The sequence below is a fragment of the Mesoplodon mirus genome (assembly GCF_964341445.2).
Source record: "Mesoplodon mirus genome assembly, chromosome: 14".
Lineage (NCBI taxonomy): Eukaryota > Metazoa > Chordata > Mammalia > Artiodactyla > Ziphiidae > Mesoplodon > Mesoplodon mirus.
The window spans coordinates 75,925,619-75,946,537 of NC_138990.1; the positions used below are offsets into that span (position 1 = coordinate 75,925,619).

Below are 20,919 nucleotides of genomic sequence, written 5' to 3' on the forward strand. Positions count from 1 at the left end.
TTTCTTTATTATTTCTAGGATTTTATTTTTCACAATTAATCCTCCTAGGATGTATTTTGGTCTAAGGAGCAAAGAAGATATTACTCTTGCCTTTCCTTTCCCAGACAGCTAGGCAATTATCTCAATATTACCCATTTTCCACTACTCTGATATGTCATCTTTGTTATCTATCAAATCCTTGTGTATCCTTATGTTTGTTTTGGGGCTGTTTTTCCACTGTTCTACTTATGTGCTTCCATATCTGCATCGTGTGGTTTTAATCATTGGAGTTTACAGTCATTCCCTGGGTATTCATGGGGGATTGGTTCCAGGAGCCCCCGATGGTGAATATCCTTATATAAAATGGTAATACAATGACTGTAGTGGAAATTTCAATCCACAGTTGGTCCTCCGAGAATATGGAGGACATTTACATAAGAAAGGGAGAAAATAAACCAATACTTGCCGTTTTTATGCAAAAAAAGAATAAAATTGATGGTGGGCATGTCTGTGAGTGAAACGGTGATGTATACCTTTTTGATATTGCTTTGAATTGTGAACTATGTATTAAATATCAAAAAAATTAAAAAAAATTACTGTTATCTTTAGTAAGTATTCTGGAAATCAATAGTGCCAGTAATCTGGCACTATTCTTCTTTTTCAGAATTTTTTTGGCTAAAAATTAGCTTTTTAAATATCAAAATACTGCGGTCTCAGACACACTAGTATTTCACATGGCAGTCAGCAGCTTTGTTCACATTCCCTGAATTCTCTTCCCACTTTTTCTCTGTCTCCCCTAACCCTATGCCTGACTGTCCTCACTTCAAGAGCACTTCAACGCTCCCTTTGTTTCCTATTTAGGACCTACAACTCTATCCCCTGTAATTCTAATCTACAATTATTGTGTAATTCCTTTTTATTCCCTTAACAAATCTTAAAATCTACTCAGTTACCCATGTAAGAATTACCATAAAGACTTTTCATCAAATCTGGAATGACCTGCAATCCAATACAGGTCTTGAGATACTTCTACCTATAGTCACGATATTCTGGCCCTTGGACCACCTAGCCTTAAGACTCAAATGATCAAGGACATAACCAGTTTAAACTTACCCTTCCCTCCCTTGTTGCCAAATATAATTTCTTGAAGAAACTATACAAATTAAAACTCCCTATCAACTCTCTGCTTCCCATCACAGTCGTTAATGTGGGCTTTGCTTTCTCAAACTCTTTCCTAGTGGCCTCTCCTTGGAAACAGTCATTTCAGCTAGAAGAGGGAGTTACTTTCAAACACTGGGACCTAATTTTTCCATTTGTAAGAAGCATAAGCACTGCTTTTAGGTCTTTGTTTTACTTCATATCTAAAATAATGTCCAATTTTCTACATTAACTAAGATATAACCAGGAAAAAATTCTTTTCCTGCTCAATTTTTTAAGGTTTTGGTTTATATCTAGAGCTGTCCTATTCAATACAGTAGCCACCAGCCACATCTGGCTATTTAAAATTAATTTGGTTAAAATAAAAAATTCACTTCCTTAATCACATTTCAAGCTCTCCACACTCACATATGGCCAGTGGCTATCATACTGTGGATGGTGATGCAGCTGGAGAATATTTCCATCCTGGTAGAAAGTTCTAAAGAATAGTGCTTATGTAGAGAACCAAACACCACGAGCCAGCACAACTGTGCTTCCTGAGTATAACTGATGAGAGCATAAAATATTATGGAAGTTGATTCAGCTAATATGGATGGCTAAGTGTGTTTCCTTTCTTTCCCTCCTCCTCCTCCTCCCCATGTTTAATTTCCCCAAAACTAGGTATTTGTGTTGATGAGGAAGACAGTCCCACACAGGGTAGAACATTCATTATTTGGTCAGAGCTGTTCAAGTAGATAAAATAGCTCCTCATGTAACTTTTGGTATAAATCATATGAACACAATTACTAAGAACTTTTCTTAAGGTCAGCATCTTTGTAAGTCTTCCTTCTTATCTGGGAGCAAGGCTGTGTTACTAGATCTCCTGGATATTTCCCCACACTTGATCATTGCCACTGCTAGGTTTTAGCTTTTTACCAAGTGCCACAACCCAATTATATAATCATGAAATGGCCAATCTGAACATATCCTCACCCGTCCACCCCCCAATCTTCAGCCACATATATATAAAACTAGCTAATGATAACCAGTGGAAGGAACACCCTTTCAAATCTGAAGACACTCTAAACACTTACCAATAAGACGGTTTTTCTGAAGAGGAATTATCCCTGACAGTTGTTACCACTTCATTCTTCTTGGATAACAAAACCTAAGGTATGTTCACATCTTTTGCCCTATGTATAGTGGACCAAAACCTTTTCCAGAGGAAGGAAGGGGCTGTGATTGAGAAGGAGCACAAGGGGGAACTTCTAGGATACAGTAATATTGTATTTCTTGACCTGGGTGGTGGTTCCATGAGTATTTCACTTCCCATGCTCTGACACAAAACTACAGTACACTGGAGAGGATCCTGGGCCATCCCTAAAGACAACAGATTCACAGGGCACACAGAGCCTGAGAACTCTGGAGGTACTGAGATAAGGGACACCTGGAGGGCTACTTATCTTCTAAAGACTTATCAGCTGGAAAAAGTCACCCAAAGGGAGCAGTCCTCTAAGAGCTCTCAGGCACATCCTCAGAGAGACAATATTACATAAAAATAATTCAAGGTTTCCCCCCTTCATAATTCACTGATTATTTTTTCTATTTCTCATAGCTTCCTTTTCAAGTTTCCCTTCTCACTCACCCCTCTATTTTATGAGACTTACCTCCTAATTTACTCATATATGCACCTCTGCTTCACCCTGGCAAGTCCACTCGGCTTGCTCCCGGTGTTGCCAGCTGGCACTACTGATCTCATCTTACCCTCAGATCAGGGCTGGGGAAGTCCATCTCTAAGCCTGCCTCCCTAAGCAGAGCAGTTTTTGGTTTTTGTTTTTAAATTCTGCTGGGCAGATGGAGGAGGACTTGGGCTTCTATGTACAAAAGTGATCAGCCCTACTCCACACTCCTTTATAAGCCAGCTGAAACTCTGGGAAGAACTATTCAATGGAAACCAGTAAGTTGGTGTTTTCTTAATAAACATAAAAATGTTCCCGAGAATAATTAATATTTTTAAACATTCACTTTAAAAAAGAAAAAAAAGGATTGGCTCATTTTTTTCCTCCCCTTCCTGAATGGCTACGGGCTTAAAATAATTCAGTGGAATTTACTGCTCATCTTTTATACTTACTCAGCTTAACTAATGTTTCAGTAAATTTTTCACAGTTGATTGCAACTCGGCATAATAGATGGATGAACTGATGATAAGAAAAGAAGTAGTCTAGCAGCATACGATCATAAACGTCATCTTTGCCCTGAAGGTTAAAGATGATAAAATGGTTGCACTTAAATTGTATAATAAATTAAAGAGCATATTTTGTGCAAACGTAATAAGTTTAACTAAAAAGCTGATTAAATATTTAAATTCTATAAGAACCTAGTTTTAAATTCCAAGTTTCTGTTAATGTTATTAAGATCTTAATTGCCACAAGTTTATTTTCGGTGTGCAAATGCCTTCAATTAAAATTACCCCTTATTTCTATATACTTTAATAAAGTAAAATTACTGTAGGATTTTAAAATGTGACACTTGAGCTCTATAGACATAGCATCAAGAAGAGTGAATTAAATTTGATTTTTGAAATAGAGTCCAAATAATTTCTGTAATGGTTACTAGAGTGTTAATTATTTTAAATATTTTATCTTAGAACCTCTTAAATGTAGTTAAGATCTAAAGACAGCGGGCAAGGGAGAATGTGAATAAAGTGGGGTGAGGAAAGATAAAGTGGAAAAATTGTTTAGAAAAGTGTTGGAACTGATAAATTATCCTGTGTCAATGTACCTTCTCTCTATAATTTAGAATTAGCATTATTTTAGATTTAGGTATTAGAGAACAAGAACTAGGCTACAAATGATGATAAATCTATCAATCAGTGATAATTAGGCTTAGGTCAAAGGATTATAATTAGAGGGCAGTAAAAGAAGTCATTGATTATATGGCGAAATATAAACAGTAGTAAGTACCTAACCTGACCTTTCAGATTTAGATATATGACCCATTTATAATTTAGCCTACTGACAAATACTAATGAGACTGTTAGGATATTTTTTGAGGGGGAAAAAAACTTACTACTTGTGCTTATTGTTGATTTTGCAAATATTCAACCAACATTTCAGAGCAGGAAAAAGTCCAAATGAGTCTAATCTTCTTAGGATCCACAAAATGATCATTTAAGTCTAATATACTCATAACTGCCAGAGGGGAATTTCAAATTACTGTGTACTAGAAAAACATGGTTTTCCTGGCATCCCAACATACCTTACTGGTTTCCACCATTGTGGGCAAGAGGCACATATTGAGTTCAGGGCGCGGAGGCCGAATATTGCTTTTCCCTCCTATTAGCTTGGTATTTTCTCGACAAGGGAAATAAGGTCCAAGAGACACTAAGACATTAAAAGTGTACAATAAGAATAAATGGAAAAAATAAATCTCCATGTTTCAGTGTGCAGAAAGATTAAATGCCAACCATGTTCAGTACCGTGCTAGATGAATACATACTTGGTATATTACTGTGATGGTAAGTACAATGGTTGTGTTGTAGAAATGGAACCAGAGTATGAAGAAAGTCATGGGGACTCAAAAGCACAAGTTCCTTGAGGACATCTGAAAATAAAAACACAATTTGGGTATTAAAAACTGGAGTATGTTACCTGCTACTTTCAAACTCACAAATCCTACTGGGGTGACTGATTGCAGTGTGGCAGCTAAAAAGTTTTAGAGTCTAAAACTGTTTTAGCACTTAACTCTGGGAGAAATTCTGTCTGATGCTTAATCAAATCTGGATCAGCAGAGTTACTAAACAACAATCAGGCATCATTTAGAAACCAAAGTTTAAAACTATTAAGCATCATGGAGAAGTACACTGAGGGAAATATTTAATGCATACTGATTATGTATCTTCATAAAATCAACCAAAGCAGCTTATAAATCTAAGGTTCAAAATTCTTTGGATCTGAGAATCCTTAATCTACTTTTAATGTTTCATGATGCTAGCTGGACTGATTCTCATCCTGTAATTACATAGGAGTAAAGCTCATGATGACAGGCTACTGGCGGAGTTTCTGGCAATTAGAGGTTACTGCTATGCACCCCTCCCCCCCGTTTTTTTTTTTTTTTGGCCACACTGCACAGCCTGTGGGATCTTAGTTCCCTGACCAGGGATCAAACCTGTTCCCCCTGCAGTGGAAGTGCAGAGTCTTAACCACTGGACTGCCACGGAAGTCCTGCACCCTTCCCCTCTTAATGGAGAAGTGAAGGCCTGTAATTCTACAGAATATCAGGCCAACACCTGTCAAAACTGACTGCTTCTACATGACAGTTATACATGTCATTTTGAGAAATTGTAAATAAGTAGCTATAGTCTCTAAAGATTATTTAAATGGCTTCTAAGGCAGTAAAAAATTCAATATGAATTTAAAACAAGGGGGTCCTTTAACAGACACAAATTATCATTATAAATATGCAATTAGTAAAAATATAAAATACTCAGGAGTCTAAGAACAGCTACTAGGAAGTATCTTCAGGCAAAAGAACTCAAAAGGGAAATAATCACCCCCACTCTTTACAATGTCAGTTCTAATCTGTAAACATCTGCATGACTCTACCTTGTTTAAATAGGATCAGAAGATTTCAGAGCTGTAAGAGATCTAGAGATAACCTTAGGTCAGCAAGCCCATATATAAAGTGACCTGCCTATAATGACATAGTTAATTATTGATATGTTAAGAAACAGAACTCGATTTTCTTAGGATCTGCTGGCCAGTGTAAGTCACACATAAGAAGTACAAATGTCTTCCAAACCCTACAGAACTAACATTACATCTTACATATACACACACAATCCCACAAAAATGTTCTTCCACTAGGTTTTTACACAGCTATATTTTCCAAGTAACTTACCTATACAGGCATTTCTAAGTTCTGGAGGGCTATAGGAATTAAGAAGAGTTAACAGTTTATGGGCAAATTCAATTCGCTCCTGCCACTGGATTAATGCTTGTTTCACATCTGCAAACACAAAAGCATATGTAAATATGCCATTTGAGATCAAACTTCCTCACAATTATTTTCTGTTGTAAACTACAGAATGCTTACACTAAGAAATCCAAATTAATTACATAAACATCTTTGGTGAAAGCTAAGTGATTATTTTCATGAGATGGCTACTATTGTTAAACTTGCTGTATTTCTTAAAAGCACATATTTTAAGTGATGATATGCCCCATTTTCTAGGAATTTATATGCATTTCAAAGTTCACACTACTTTATAGGGACACAAGAGATGTTTGTTTTATAGTTATTTCTCTTGAAAATAAATGATTTAACCTAAGCCATGTAAGTTTCCAGCCAGAGGAACTTCACAAATACTCATGTTGTTACTATGCTTAGAAATATTTTCCAATCTCCTAAATCTTGACACTTATAGCATGCTTGCCTATTTTTCAGGCAGAGATAAAGAAAATAGACAAGAACATTCCAGTTTTACATCAGGAGGTCATGATAAACATTTTCCTAATGGTTAGCTAACATCAGCCCTGTTTTCCGTACATAAATTAGAGAAGAAGACAAATTCTCTGAAGCATGTGGTTTCTCTTTAATTGTTAAACTAACAAAAATAAGAAGTAGGATTAATCAAACCTTTTCTCTGAAGATATGGGCGAGTAGACTTCAAAACTGAAAGGAATATTGACAGAAGTTCTACTAAGTCTCCAGTCACGTGGCAAGCTGTGGCTTCATGATACATCATGTGCAGTGTGTTGAAAGACTACAAGTGATTTAAAAAAATGAAAAACTTCACTTCACTTTTACTTTTATTGAGCCACAAAATGGTACTGCTCATCCTCTATGACAGATGTTTTCAGACTAAGACTATGTGTGTGTATATCTGCACAAAGTAAATGTATCTGCTTTCTATCCACAAGTCAAATGCTCCCATTCAGCTCTTTTAAAATACAAAATAGTCCTCACTTTCACAGTGTGATATTTTGTGTTTACATTTTACTTTGAAGGAATAATTTATTTAATCTGATTTTTTTTTTTTTTTTTTTTTGGTTACTGTTTGCTCTAAGCACATATCTCTAAGACTGCAAGCTTTAGAGATTACAAAGCAGCAGCAACAACAGGAAGACTGGGGAGAACAGGTGACTGCTTTAACTAACTTTCCAGGGTTTCTATGAAAGACAGTGGTGAAATAGCTGTCAGTCATGCTCAAAATAGTAGGTCTGAAGAGGTAAAAGAACTCCAAAAGGTAAGGAATTCCTTTAATCATACTGGCTTGTTAAATCTTTTGATTCCTTTAACAGTACTAGCTTAATGAAATCCTTAGTTTTTTCCTATTTCATTTTACACCAATGCATCTTCTTTCTAATCCTCTCAAATCAGTCCCCCATAGCCTATGTACTACTATTCGCAATTCACAGCTGAAAATTCATAACCTAGAATCTGTGGCAGTACATAATCTGAACAATGTACTTGTGTGGCATTTAACCTGTAAGCTGTGAGGACAGGAACCATGTCTGTCTTGTTCACTGCTGTATCCCCAGTGCCTAGCACAATGCCTGGCACAGAGTAGACATTCAAACATCTGTTGAATGAAAGAATGAAATTCTCACTACTCCTCTTCACATACTTTTGTTTTAGCCAAACAGAAATATTTGGTATTTGTCGAATACAACCAATACCTTCTTGCCTTTGTGCTGATTAAGTCATTTATCTAAATGTTTTCCCACTTATCTCTGCAAGTCCAAATTCTTCAAAGTGCAGTTTCATATGTTGTATTCCTATTCTATAACACCATTAACTGAAAAAACTATCCTACCTCTTAATTTTCATGGTGCCCTTGGCACGTACTTTCATCTTACCTCCATTATTATTAGACTAAAGGGTACTATGCACCTCTGTGGACTTAAAATCATCTCACAGTTGTGGATGTTCAATAATCATGGGAAAAATTAACAGCTGATTGTAACCACCTGTAACAATCTCACTAGCTTCCTCTGATGAGGAACTGGGTCAAATAAGCACACTCTTGAGAAATTATGTGTGTCCTCAATTAAATCCTACAGATTTCATCCATTTCTAGTCTTACAAATGAATTTATAAAACTAGTCTATTTCAAGTGTTCTAAATACAAACTGAGGGGAAAAGTATGTAATTACTATGGAAAAAGAAAATAGCACCCAAAAACTGTGACCTAATTCTTCTTGGAATGTAAATTAGCATTTACTGATCTGCATATTTAAAATCCAGACACCTGTAAAACAGTTTACAATAAACTTTAAATATCCACAAAACAGGAAGTTTGGGTGAGAACATTAAACTGAAATAAATCTACAGTAAAACACAATAAAGTATTTACCTCAGTCATCAGGATCAACCCTCGATTAAATACAACAAGAAGTCTGTCTTCATCAGATTCTAATAGTATTCTGAAGGCACTAGAAAACAGAGACCAGCTTGAGAACTCTGAATCTGAACAGAACACTTAGGTGATAAAAAAAAAATAGAAGTAAATTGTCATTTAGGTTCTCTACTTTCTTACCTACAAAAAAGGGACAGCTACATCTAGTTCTTAGTAATATAATAAAAGATAATATTAAATAAGAAACCCTCAATGCAACTTAGAGAAAAGTTATGTCTACTAGTATTACACTGGTCAAATCTTAATTATCCACAATGGTGGAAGAGAGGTGCTGACAGGAATATTTTTAAAGTTTCAGTAGAAACAATGTTTCTTTTTATAATGGGTTTATCTTCTACATTATGTTAAGTTCCAGATAACAATAAAATACACTTGGTATTATTGAAGCACTCATCAGCTAGTTACTAGGAAGAACAACAGGAGGGGAAAAAAACACCCAAAACATATGTTGGCTTTGAAAATAATCTACATAATAATCATCCAGAAGTAGCTGCATTACTCTTGTTAATCGACTTTATTTCATTATTAGGTACTGGAAACTGCTATTATATAGTACAACTGTACTATAATGAGATGTTTTCTTTCATTTTTAAAAAAAATAATCAGGGGCTTCCCAGGTGGCGCAGTGGTTGAGAGTCCGCCTACCGATGCAGGGGACACGGGTTCGTGCCCCGGTCCGGGAAGATCCCACATGCCATGGCCGCTGAGCCTGCGCGTCCAGAGCCTGTGCTCCGCAACGGGAGAGGCCACAACAGTGAGAGGCCCGCGTAACGCAAAAAAAAAAAAAAAAAAAAAAAAAAAAAAAAAAAAAAAAAATCAGGAAAGCTCCAAATCTTCTTTTGAAAATAAGCTTTAAGCAGTAAACCTTGGGAAAACAATGTTTCTAAATTAATGCCAAAATTTTAAAAGAGTTCCTTTAAAGAGTCCTGGCAAAAGCACAGTTAATTTCATTTTGTATGCTAATAAAGAATCAAATTTTAAAGTTTTCTGAAGAAGATAATCTTAAATAACCTTATCTTGGGTTGATTAGCTTAAGATATTAAAGTGTTCAAGAAAGTATTGCCAAAAAATGTGGGCCTAATAAAAAACATCCCCCAGTCTTAGATTTAATATACAGAAATTAACCTAGACTTAATTTCTACAGTTAAAGGAAATTAAGTGTAATTTGTAGCAATTCCTTTATAGTCATTCAATAACTTCTGTAGCTCTGAACAATTAACTGTAAAGATCATATTTTGGTATTTTGGAGAATTCTTATAGTTAAAAAAGATAGATAGATCTGGGCTAACTAAAATGAGAAACATATTAACAATGAAACTTATCCAAAGATGGAGTAAGCTATTTCTGGAGACCTCTAGGACTGAACTGTCCAAGCATAAGTTAGAATGAATTCCCACAGAGAGGAAGATTTAATCTTTAGGTGGAAGATGGTACATTAAGGTTCCTTCCAACCCTAAAATTCTATGATTCTGATAAAACACACATAGATAATCCAAAACCAAATCAAAATAAAAACTATTCAAAAGTAGCTAATTAACTCTCAAAATATAAATTCCTCCAAGGTGTCTAAAGGTTTAAATGCTTTCCCAATAACCTTAAAGAAGTGGTAAACTTTCAGTTATAAACAATTTAAATTATTCCTCTTTAAATGTCAAGATGATGGTCCCCATCCCTTCACTTGTAAAAACAAAACAATATCTTTTTACCTTATTAAAGTAGTCCAGCAGGAGCGGCCATCTAAGCAACGTAAGTAACAACTTATGGTTGTTTTCTTAAACTGTTTAATATCTTCCAATTCTTCTTCTCTCATATCTGGCCTCTGAGCTATGAACAGCTGCATCAGGTTGAATAGTTCTTCTACTGCCTGAAAAGGGCAAATAAGCATTATGATGATCTATCTGCTTCTCATTTCTAAGTGTTATGCTCATTAGCCAGTTCTTAAAATTACACAAATTAAGTTAGGTTGCAGTACCATCCAAGAATAGTTATAAAATTAGCAGTAGATTCTATTTTTAAAATGTAATACATTATTCACTAAAAGAAAATAATCTTAAAATAGAATTTCCAGGGCTTCCCTGGTGGCGCAGTGGTTGAGAGTCCGCCTGCCGATGCAGGGGACACGGGTTCGTGCCCCGATCCCGGAGGATCCCGCGTGCCGCGGAGCGGCTGGGCCCGCGAGCCATGGCCGCGGAGCCTGTGTGTCCGGAGCCTGTGCTCCGCAACGGGAGAGGCCACAGCAGTGAGAGGCCCGCGTACAGCAAAAAAAAAAAAAAAAAAAAAAAAAAAAAAAAGAATTTCCAGATTAAAAACAAGTAAATTCAACTTGTTCAACTTTAGTCTTAAAACTGTTTAAATTACTAGTTTTATAATGTCAAATGTATGTTCCAGAGATGGTATGCCCATCCTTTGCCCCCCTTTTCTATAGTAAATGAGAAATTATTACTTTGTCACAAAGATTTTACACCCCTCAATTACACCTGAATTAATACTGTTTTTGAGAAAACACTTTGTGCCAAAATTTGGAATGATCTTTCTAGACTGATAGATGATCCAGCTCAAGATGGATGAAATGCGGGAACTAATATTTTAGTAAAATCACTAGCTGTGGTTTTATAAACTCATTTACTCATGGGCATGTTAGGAAAGGGCTGTTCTTCTAATACATACTTATCAAAGACCTGAAACCCCCAACCTTCATATTTTTCATGGCAAAAATTGATTTAAGCACCATTTTCATGAAAAATCTCGAACTGATAAGTTCTAAAATAAAGATGTTACATTTCATTGATGCCTAACAACATTAGGGGATAAATATTCTAACTCATCCAGCACTCATCGGAGGTATATTTAACTTACAGACGTCATGTTTAGTAACTAAATCGGAGATTATTTATGTGAATGCGATAGAGAAAAATCCACTGAATCTTAATAAATTCTGTCCTAACTCCTTCTAAGTTCGGCAGACTCTCATTCTCCTTCCGTATTCTTATAACCTTGGCTTTGAACCTCTTTTGGTACTTAATATACTCACTTTCTTTCCTTTATTATAGGCATTCTAACTTTCTTAACAGGAAATAAGGTTATTCTTTCTGGGTGAGAAATAACAACTCACTACATTATGTCTAAAGGACAGTTAATGTCCTTTCTTCCTTCAACAGGAAAAAAGAAGTGTAGCACATAATTCAAGGATACCAATACTTAAAATACCCTTTATTGCAGTCATTTGACTGAGCTCTTAAGTAAATGCTGAATGTCTTGAAAATGTCTTGAAAAAGTTCCTCCTCCTATACTCCCCTTAAAATAAGCAAAAATTTTTTCTTATTAGCAGTTTTTAGCCTCTGGGTTGACAACAGCTTCAAAAAGCATTCTGCACTCTGCTTCCAACCCCCTTCCCAGATGTACACCCTTTTGGTGTAAGCTTGAGCTTACAACAAAGAGTAAGAGGCAACAATGAAAAGAAATATCCAAGAATGACAGCCTAACATGGAGAGGGGAAAATTTTAAATAAAACCTATAGTCTGCAGAGAAAAAGGAATCAGATTTAGATGGTATGTATTTGTACTCTGATAGGCCCACCTCTTAGCCATTTCATTCACTTGAACATAGTGTGAACAAACAAAAAAACCCTAGGGAATTCTACAGCTAAGATAAAATATTGTCTAGCTTACAGCTTAGCATAGCATGTAGATGTTGATAATATCTAAACAGTAAATACTCACTTCCTTAAAACTATCACAAAGCTGAATTTTTTCATTAGGTACATATGAAAGACTCATTAACAAAACCACAAATTAACATAGGTAAGTTCCATTAGAGATAAAATTTCAAAATCAACCTAAGAAAAATTATCCACACACTTATCAATTTTATAACAACATTTTATACATGTATTCAAGAAAACAAATAAACCTTAAATCTTTAAGAACGAACAGTTAAAGTCAGACTGTACTCCCATATTTTGTCACTACATCCCACAACGGGAAAAACAGGTATTTCCAATCAATTTGAGGATACAGATACAAGAGTTACCATTTTACTTACTCCAGGGTATTGGCTGGCATGTGGTGTAAGATTCTTAAAGGCCCACTGAATGTTCTGGTGAGAAGCCAGTTGTCGTGTAAATGCAGGAGACTGTTCACAGCAGAGCCTCAGAATGCCGTAGTAGGCAGGCAGCATCCCACGGTTAAAAAGCACCACATCCTGATCATCATGGTCAGCAAGGATGTAATTGAAGGCAATGTTCTTGGTTACCACTGGGTTCTGAACAATAAGGCGGATATTCTCTGGACAGTCAGCACACACATTGTACCAAAATGAAAGCAAAGCCTGTTTATTGTGATTTGTAGCTATTGCTGGCTCAGAAAGTTTAGGCTGGAAAAGGTTCCACAAATCCATGAAATATGTGGAAAACATCAGCTTCTCAGTTTTGGAAATTAAACAGTAAGTCATAAAGCTAAAATAGGGCACTAGCTTTGTAGTGCCATGAACAGCAGCATCAACATAAAGTTTGGCTCTTGAGAGCAAACCAAGGAGCACGTTGTAGACCTGATGTAGGACTACTGTTGTGTCTGGACTGAGTGGAAGGTCACGGGTTGGGATGTGCAAAGACCTTGTTGACCGGAACATCTGGCGGAATGAATTGCTTGGTATAAGGGACACCAGAAGATAAGCTGCAGCTATAAAATGTAAAACAAAACTGTCAGATGCTTACAAGATATAAAATAGACTGAAGAGCAGTCATTAAACACAAAGTCACTCTTCCCTTTAAAAATTAAAATGAATAAAAATTAAGGGACATGAACATCTCTTTTAATATCTTTCTGCTCTACCACTGGTACCAGAGGAATGACAAAAACAGACGCCTTCCATTCTGTCACTGCTATTTTTTAAGTGGTGACAACAATCGCATAAACAGAAAGTTTTAAACCTCTTTTGTTTAGCTTTCCCAAGATGTAGAATTTTCCCACGTGTTTTATCATTTTATTTCTTCTCAGGGAATAATATGGTTTAACAGGAAGAACACAGCATTTGGAGCCAGAAGACCTATATAATGCTATCTGACATGTCAAATCATTAATTTAGGGTCTTAGCTTTCCTCTTCTTTATCAATTATTACAAAATAATTCAGTATTATTTTGTAGATAATGGTAAACTTACATTATAAAGATTATATATATATATATATATATATATATATATATGCCAATTACAGAACATTAACTTTGGAAAATCTCGGAAAGTCTTCTAGGCTAACCTTGCATGCAAAGAAAGAATCCCTTCCTTCAACATACCTGGAAAATGTTATTAAGCCTATGGTATAATTCTGAGAGGATAATGACTCATTAGTTGAACCCATCTGTAAAAGGAGTTACTATTAGCAAGGCACTAAGCTAGGTACTTTGTAAATATTATCTCATTTAATCCCTCACAATCATCCTGGAGGTACGTGATGATACATTGGAAAATCTGAATCTTAGAGAAACAAAGACCAAGGTCACACAGATAAAAAGGGGGAGCCCAGACTTGACCTCGAGAAACGATGATGATGATGATGATGATGATAATGGTAACATACAAACAACAAGAACTGCTAACATTTATCAAATGCTTAAATTTAACACATTCTTTATGTAGTTGGTATTAGTTTTATTATCTCCACTTTTACTCAGACTTAAAACAGTAAGACTACCCCATTTTCCACAGCAAGTGGCAGAGCTGGAATTCAAACCTTGATTGTCAGACTCATGAGTTAATCGTTCTAACAACATTCACTTCAGAGCCTACTCAAGGCATCTAATGCCTTAGTATAACCCTTTTCAATACACCTACTAATTCTATCTCCCACTATTCTACCTATAATTTGATAACTTCCATCATACTGCCAAAGCAAATACAGTTAGGGTTTCTAAAATTAATTGTAATCTCTTTTATGGATTTATGTCAAATTAAACTTTATTTTTGCACAATACTCCATTTCTACATATTTCACCACCTATATATTGCTCTGATTAGCCTGTTTTCAGTTAGGCTCAATTTGGTATGTGTTTCAAATATAAAAACTTGGCACGAAGGTGTCATCTTGATCAATTTTGCATAAAACTGCAATTGAGAAAATAATTTTATTAAAAAAAATTATTCAGTTTAAGTTAAATACTTTTACCCCACCATTTTATTTTGAAAAAAATTTGAACACTGTGAAAGGTTGAAAACATTCTACTCAATAATGACCCATGGACCTACCACATAAATTCTACAATTAACATTTTGTTTTGCTTTATCACATACCTAACCATCTACTTATTTCTATAAAAACTACTTGCTTTTAAATAAAAAGTAAGTTCTGCTAGGGAAAAAACCCCCACAACTTTTTAATTATTTTTATCTTTGAGAACAAACAGGGAAGTCAATGTAGAAGAACAGACCATCTTTCTAAAAACTGCCTTGCTGTAACTTAAAAATTCCTGGGTCTAGAGAACTTAGAACAAATCATCCATTTCTATATGGCAACTCAACTGTTTTAAGACACCAATCATGTCACCATTTTTTCGCTAAATATTCTAAACAGTCATTCCTTAAAATTATTTTGTAGGATTTAGAAGTATTTCTCTGTAGCTTTTCTTCTATCCATGTTACCCTAATTCTTACTGAGTTATACTGATTCTATTTAAATATTTGGGTCCCTATTTCAAGTTACATTGTTTCAAAAGCACGTTTTCATATTTCTATAGTCTTCACTATTATAATTTTTAAATGATGCATAACAATTTATTTCCTATCTGAACATCTAGTTTAAAATTTTTCACACTTACAAATAATGCTGTTGGATATTCATATATTGGATGACTTACTTATACCAGAATCCCTGCAATGGTATTACTGAGTTGAAAAAGGGAAAAAAAAATTAAGGATATTGGTACATACTGCTAAACTACGTTTCATAAGGGTAATGTTAACTTACAATGTCGCTGCAGTATATGAGAATGCTATTTCTTTAGCACTATTATGAATGTTAGGTGTACCAGCTAGCTAAAAAGCTTTTCTTTTCGTTTTGGTTTTTTTGTTCGTTTGGTTCAGCAAAAGTTTTTAATTGTTTTATGGTCAGGAGTCAGGACATAAATACCAACCAGCATATGTGTCAGCTCTTACAAATATCTCATTACTGTGGGGTTAACTAAACTGGCAGGAAAAAAAGCCTATGAGCAGAGTACCATTGCCAGTCCATGTGTACCCACCACTGAAACATGTTTTCCCCTAATAAACCTTTTATTTTAGAAGACGTAGAACAGACAGTTCCTATACACCCTTCTCCCATTTCCCCTGTTAACATTATTACCATGGTGCATTTGTTGTGACTAAGGAACCAACCAACACTGGCACATTACTATTAACTAGATTCCACACTTCAGATTTCAATAGTTTTGTCCTAATGTTCTTTTTCTGCTTCTAGGATCTCATTTAGGATACATGAGATTTAGATGTCATATCTCCTTAAGCTCCTCTTGACTGTGACACTTTCTCAGACTTTCTTTGGAAGACCATGACAGTTTTGAGGAGTAGTGGTCAGGTATTTTTGTAGAATGTCCCTCAAATTAAGTTTATCTGATGTGCATCATGGTTAGACTCAGGTTATGGGATTTTGGGAGGAAGACCACATGATGAAGTGCCCTGTGCATCACACCATACCAAGGGCACATACTATAAACATAACTTATCAGTGACATTTTTAACCTTAATTATCTGCCTGACTTAATGTTTGTCAAGTTTCTTAAAGTTATTTTCTCTATCCCTCATACTCTACTCTTTGAAAGCAAGTCACTAAGCTCACACTCAAGGGGGTTTCCCTTTTTGGGGGGAAGATGTACATAAATTTTTTGGAATTCTTCTGTATGGGAGATTTGTCTCTTCTCCATTTCTTTGTTTATTCAATCATTCATTTATATCAGTATGGGCTCATGGGTATTTATTTTATACTTTGGATTATAATTCAGTGCTATGTTAATTATCTTTTCTCTCAAATTGTTCCAGCTTTGGGCATTGGGAGCTCTCTCAGGTTGGTTCTATGTCCCTTTGACATACCCCATCATTTTGTTTTGGGAGCACTTCCTTACTTTCTGGTTCTACAAGATGCTACAGGCTCATCTTGTATATTCCCTGCCCCAGTCCTAAAATCAGCCATTTCTCCAAGGAGCTATGTTTCATTTTATCGGAAATGATGTTTAAAAACACGGATCTGGGGCCTCCCTGGTGGCGCAGTGGTTGAGAGTCCGCCTGCCGATGCAGGGGATACGGGTTCGTGCCCCGGTCTGGGGGGATCCCATATGCCGCGGAGCGGCTGGGCCTGTGAGCCATGGCCGCTGAGCCTGCGTGTCCGGAGCCTGTGCTCCGCAACGGGAGAGGCCACAACAGTGAGAGGCCCGCGTACCGCAAAAAAAAAAAAAATAAATAAATAAAAATAAAAACACGGATCTGGGTATTCGATGTGCTTGCTGCTACTGGAGTGTCACTGATTGTATGCCCTCTCAGCAGAAAACTAGGAAATATGATCTTAATAATTAAATTGAATGATTAAAGAATTTAAAAAATTAACTACTTTGATTTTTATTTATTTTAATACTATCAAAAGAAAACATACTCTGTGTCTATTTACAATCAGTTACCTATTGTGTGAAGTATCTATTTTTGGTATTTGTCCATCTGTCTTCCAAGATCTTTGTTTATTCCCTTCTGGCCTGGGTACAATAAAGATATTTATCATTTAACTCCCATAACTTCAGAGAATATTTTCTCTCAGCTTGTTTTGTGTTTTTATTGCCACTTTACTCTTAGCCTTCTCAAGCTACTTTTAAGACAGGATTTTCTGACCCATTACTCTCTTCACTAATGCTGATAATGCTTTGTGATTCTGTCAAGAAAGGAAACAAAAATGATAGTGGTGGTGATATCACCCAAGAAAAGACATAGTTTCCTATCCTTAAAAAAAAAAAAAACCACTATAGATATTTGTAAAACATCGCCATAGGTTTTCAAATACTAATATAACTTTGGCGTTTAAAACAATATCTCTAAGAGCCTTTCTGTATTATACAATGGGCATATTATGATCACCTTAAAACAAACAAAAAACAAAACGAAACGTGGAACAACAACAAAATGGTTTCTTAAATTCTGAATATTTGACTTACAAGTCCTGACTCTAGGATAATTGTGAGCCAAAAGAAACCGCTCGACCCAGTTTTCCATATTCTGTAGGACCCAGCTGTGTGCCAGTTTATTTCGGGGTGTCTGCACTGCCAACCAATCCAGACACTGAGAAGGATTGTATTCAATTACCTACAAGTAAAATGACAAGAACAGAATATAAGGCTAACTGAATGAGCAGTTACTTTTTTAAACTTACTTTTGGTATGTGCATCAGACACTTTAAAGCTAAATAGTTTTTTGAGAACTAGAGCCTGAAAGAAGTTTCACACCCATGTTTTTTCCCATTTTTAAAGCAACTTATTTTTATTAATAGGAATATGTTCAAGGAGAATTTGTCATTAGTTTACAAAATAAAATTATAATAACCAAGGACTCTAACACAGGACCAACGAGAGAACTCAATGACCTTTAAGGTCTTAAGTTTACAAAGTTATTTAAAAGTGCTTTTAATTCTCTAAATTTTCCATCTTTACTTTTCTGATTGTTTGCCCACTCTGCTACTATAAGTGAGAATGAAAACTAGCTCACTACACTGCTGGGAAGATTTTTTTCATTGGAAAAGGAAATCCTAGGAATCTAGAGTAGGGGGTGGAAAATTATGGATCTCAGGAGCCGAAATTACAGCTTCTGTGGTTTGCCTGTTTTTAAGTTTTTATTGGAACACAACCATGCCCACTCATTTACATTTTGTCTATGGCTGGTTGAATGGTTCTAACAGAGACCATATGGCCCACAAAGCCTAAAATATTTACTATCTGGACTATGAAGAGAAAAAGTTTGCCAGGCCCCTGGTCTAGAAAGTGGGCATTTCCAACACTCACTAAGAAGAAATTCTGTAACCTCAGCACTAACTCTGGAGGAAAGGAAATGGTTGGTGCTTCCTCTGTATTTTCTATCAACTGCTGAAAGCACCTGGCTTCTATTTCTAGGGCTTCTACCACTTCAGGGAATCTTTTTTGAGGATACGGGAATGAGGACCTCGGATGAGCTGAAGACTGTTTATGACCCTACGAGAAAGTCTTTAAACATGTGAGACACTAGGGAAGAACTCTTTTTTCCCCTAGATCTTCTGACTAAAGCATCTCTTCTTCCCTTGACCTGTGACTTACTAAAACCATTTTGAGTTACCCAAGCAAGAAAAAACTAGTACTTAAAATGTGAGTGATTGTGTTAGAAAAATAAAGCCCTCAGAAAAATAAACACTAAAACATCTGCTGCAAGACTTACCTCCCATATCCTTTGCAGAATGTAAGATGCAAAGGGAGGCATTCCTGGAGGTCCACCAGCAAACTCCATTAGCATAGTCAACAATTTAAAGAAAGGATTGGCTGCCTATAAGACATGTACACGACTGTGTATTTAGATCTGTTTGAACCCATCATTTCCAGCTGAAAACAAAGAAGTATAACTCTTCTACAGATCACATTTAAATCTGCTGTATTAGGTTAGAGAGCTCAGTACTCATACATATGAACCTGAACTCTCATAAAGCAGAAGGGTGAGCGCAGGATACAGTGTCAATTGTGTGGGAGCCACGTGTAACAGAAAACATCTATTTTTCTGGATGTCAATTTGGGAAAAAAAGTATCAAAACTCTTGTTAATGAGACAATCATGTTTATAGAAAAATTTAGATTAAAAGTTTCCTGCAGCAACCTTTGTTCTCTGAGGTATAATTTATATTAATATTTGACATGTATTATCAAAGTAGCTAACATTTTCATTTTATGAAAATACATACTTCTCCACCTAGGCAGAATTCTGGTTAGTCTACTTTCTTCTAAGGTACAATATGTATATGCTTCAAGCCAAACAACTTTAAAGCTCAGTATCTAGGTGGCACTCTGATATATTCAACTGATACGTAAATTTATATTTAATTGGGAAAATGACATTTGTGACAAGATGTGACGAGGTAATTCAGTTTATTAAGTTACATAGTTAACATAGGTTGTTTTCTTATGAGGGGAGCCTTGATAAATTCTTTCCCCAAAACTATTAGAAAGGTTCATTCGAAAGCACTGTCAGTGCCGACAGCAGTTTGAAAACCATGAATGAACAGATGTCTACATACCTCAGGAGTCAATTTTGCTATTGATGTGAAAAGCATAGATACAATCTAAAACAAAACGAAACAAAAGGGATAATTTCAGAATATTCTTCTACAAATTACCAAAAAACTTTAAGACTGTTTCTCAGCACTTACATGTTCTGCAAGTCGATTATTGTATCGACAAAGGCTGAAAATCAGATTACAAGTTTGTCTTATATTGATGCCATCACGAATATGTTGAAACAAGAAGGGAAATCCCTGTTAAAAGCAAAAGTTGTTCATTTAAGAACTATTTTGTTGTTATTTTTGTGATTATCAAGTGGTCTAATATTGAGATGGTATTACCTTTCCTCCTGTTAATGCCGCCATGTCAGTCTGTGATAATGTCAAATGCCTGAAAGAAAACATTAGTGGAAATAAGTTTTTCTTTCCTCTATACTACTTTATAGCCATTTGCATCATGACACATAACAAAATTGTTGATTCAATTACAAGTGTACCAAGCCACCATCATAAAATGATTTTTGAACTTTCTGCTAGCTAGACTTGCTCACTAGACATCTTTTAGACAATTTTTCAAAATTCCAAGATTGATACATGGAAGTCCAAATCTACTTTATTTCCATTTAATTAACTCAATATTTTGGTGTACTGTAACACTAGGATGGGTCTAATTTAGAGAGCTTTTTTTTGACATGAGAACCTTCAAAACAAAACGAACTTCTAAGAAATAGAGAATTTCACTTTCAAGTTTAAAATGATTGCATATTTCTTTAACTTATTATAGAAAATTTCAAACACATACAAAAATAGAATACTGTAAGCATCCCATCACTCATTTGCAAATTACCACCTTACGGTCGGTCTTGATTCATCTGTACCTCCTACTCGTTCAAATATGAACTATTTTGAAGCAATTCCAGATATTTTATCACTTAGTCCATAAATTTCAATACATATCCCAAACATAAATTTCAAAAACATAAACAATACTAACATTATTCACACCTAAAATAAATGAACAATTTCTTATTATCATACAAGATCCAGTCAAATGTACAATTGCCTCAAGTTTCTAAAAAAAATTTTTTATAATTTGTTTGACTCAGGATCCAAATGAAGTCCTCTGT

The 20,919-nt window shown here is 35.4% G+C and overlaps 1 protein-coding gene across 4 annotated transcripts in view; it reads right to left on the minus strand.

Annotated features, from left to right (window-relative positions):
- The window catches only part of USP34 (ubiquitin specific peptidase 34), a 237,332-nt gene that overhangs the window by 10,160 nt on the left and 206,253 nt on the right, over positions 1-20,919 (minus strand). For 3 of the 4 annotated variants that reach the window (XM_082643301.1, XM_082643300.1, XM_082643303.1), the window contains 13 exons: positions 20,135-20,183; positions 19,943-20,047; positions 19,811-19,855; positions 18,965-19,069; positions 17,719-17,866; positions 12,578-13,212; positions 10,243-10,400; positions 8,474-8,552; positions 6,754-6,880; positions 6,016-6,123; positions 4,615-4,719; positions 4,375-4,499; positions 3,248-3,371 (listed from right to left, as the gene is read on the minus strand). In XM_082643301.1, the coding sequence (XP_082499427.1) occupies positions 3,248-3,371; positions 4,375-4,499; positions 4,615-4,719; positions 6,016-6,123; positions 6,754-6,880; positions 8,474-8,552; positions 10,243-10,400; positions 12,578-13,212; positions 17,719-17,866; positions 18,965-19,069; positions 19,811-19,855; positions 19,943-20,047; positions 20,135-20,183 (1,913 nt within the window). The remainder of the gene's footprint in view (positions 1-3,247; positions 3,372-4,374; positions 4,500-4,614; positions 4,720-6,015; positions 6,124-6,753; positions 6,881-8,473; positions 8,553-10,242; positions 10,401-12,577; positions 13,213-17,718; positions 17,867-18,964; positions 19,070-19,810; positions 19,856-19,942; positions 20,048-20,134; positions 20,184-20,919) is intronic. The other variant, XM_082643302.1, reaches the window with a different exon arrangement.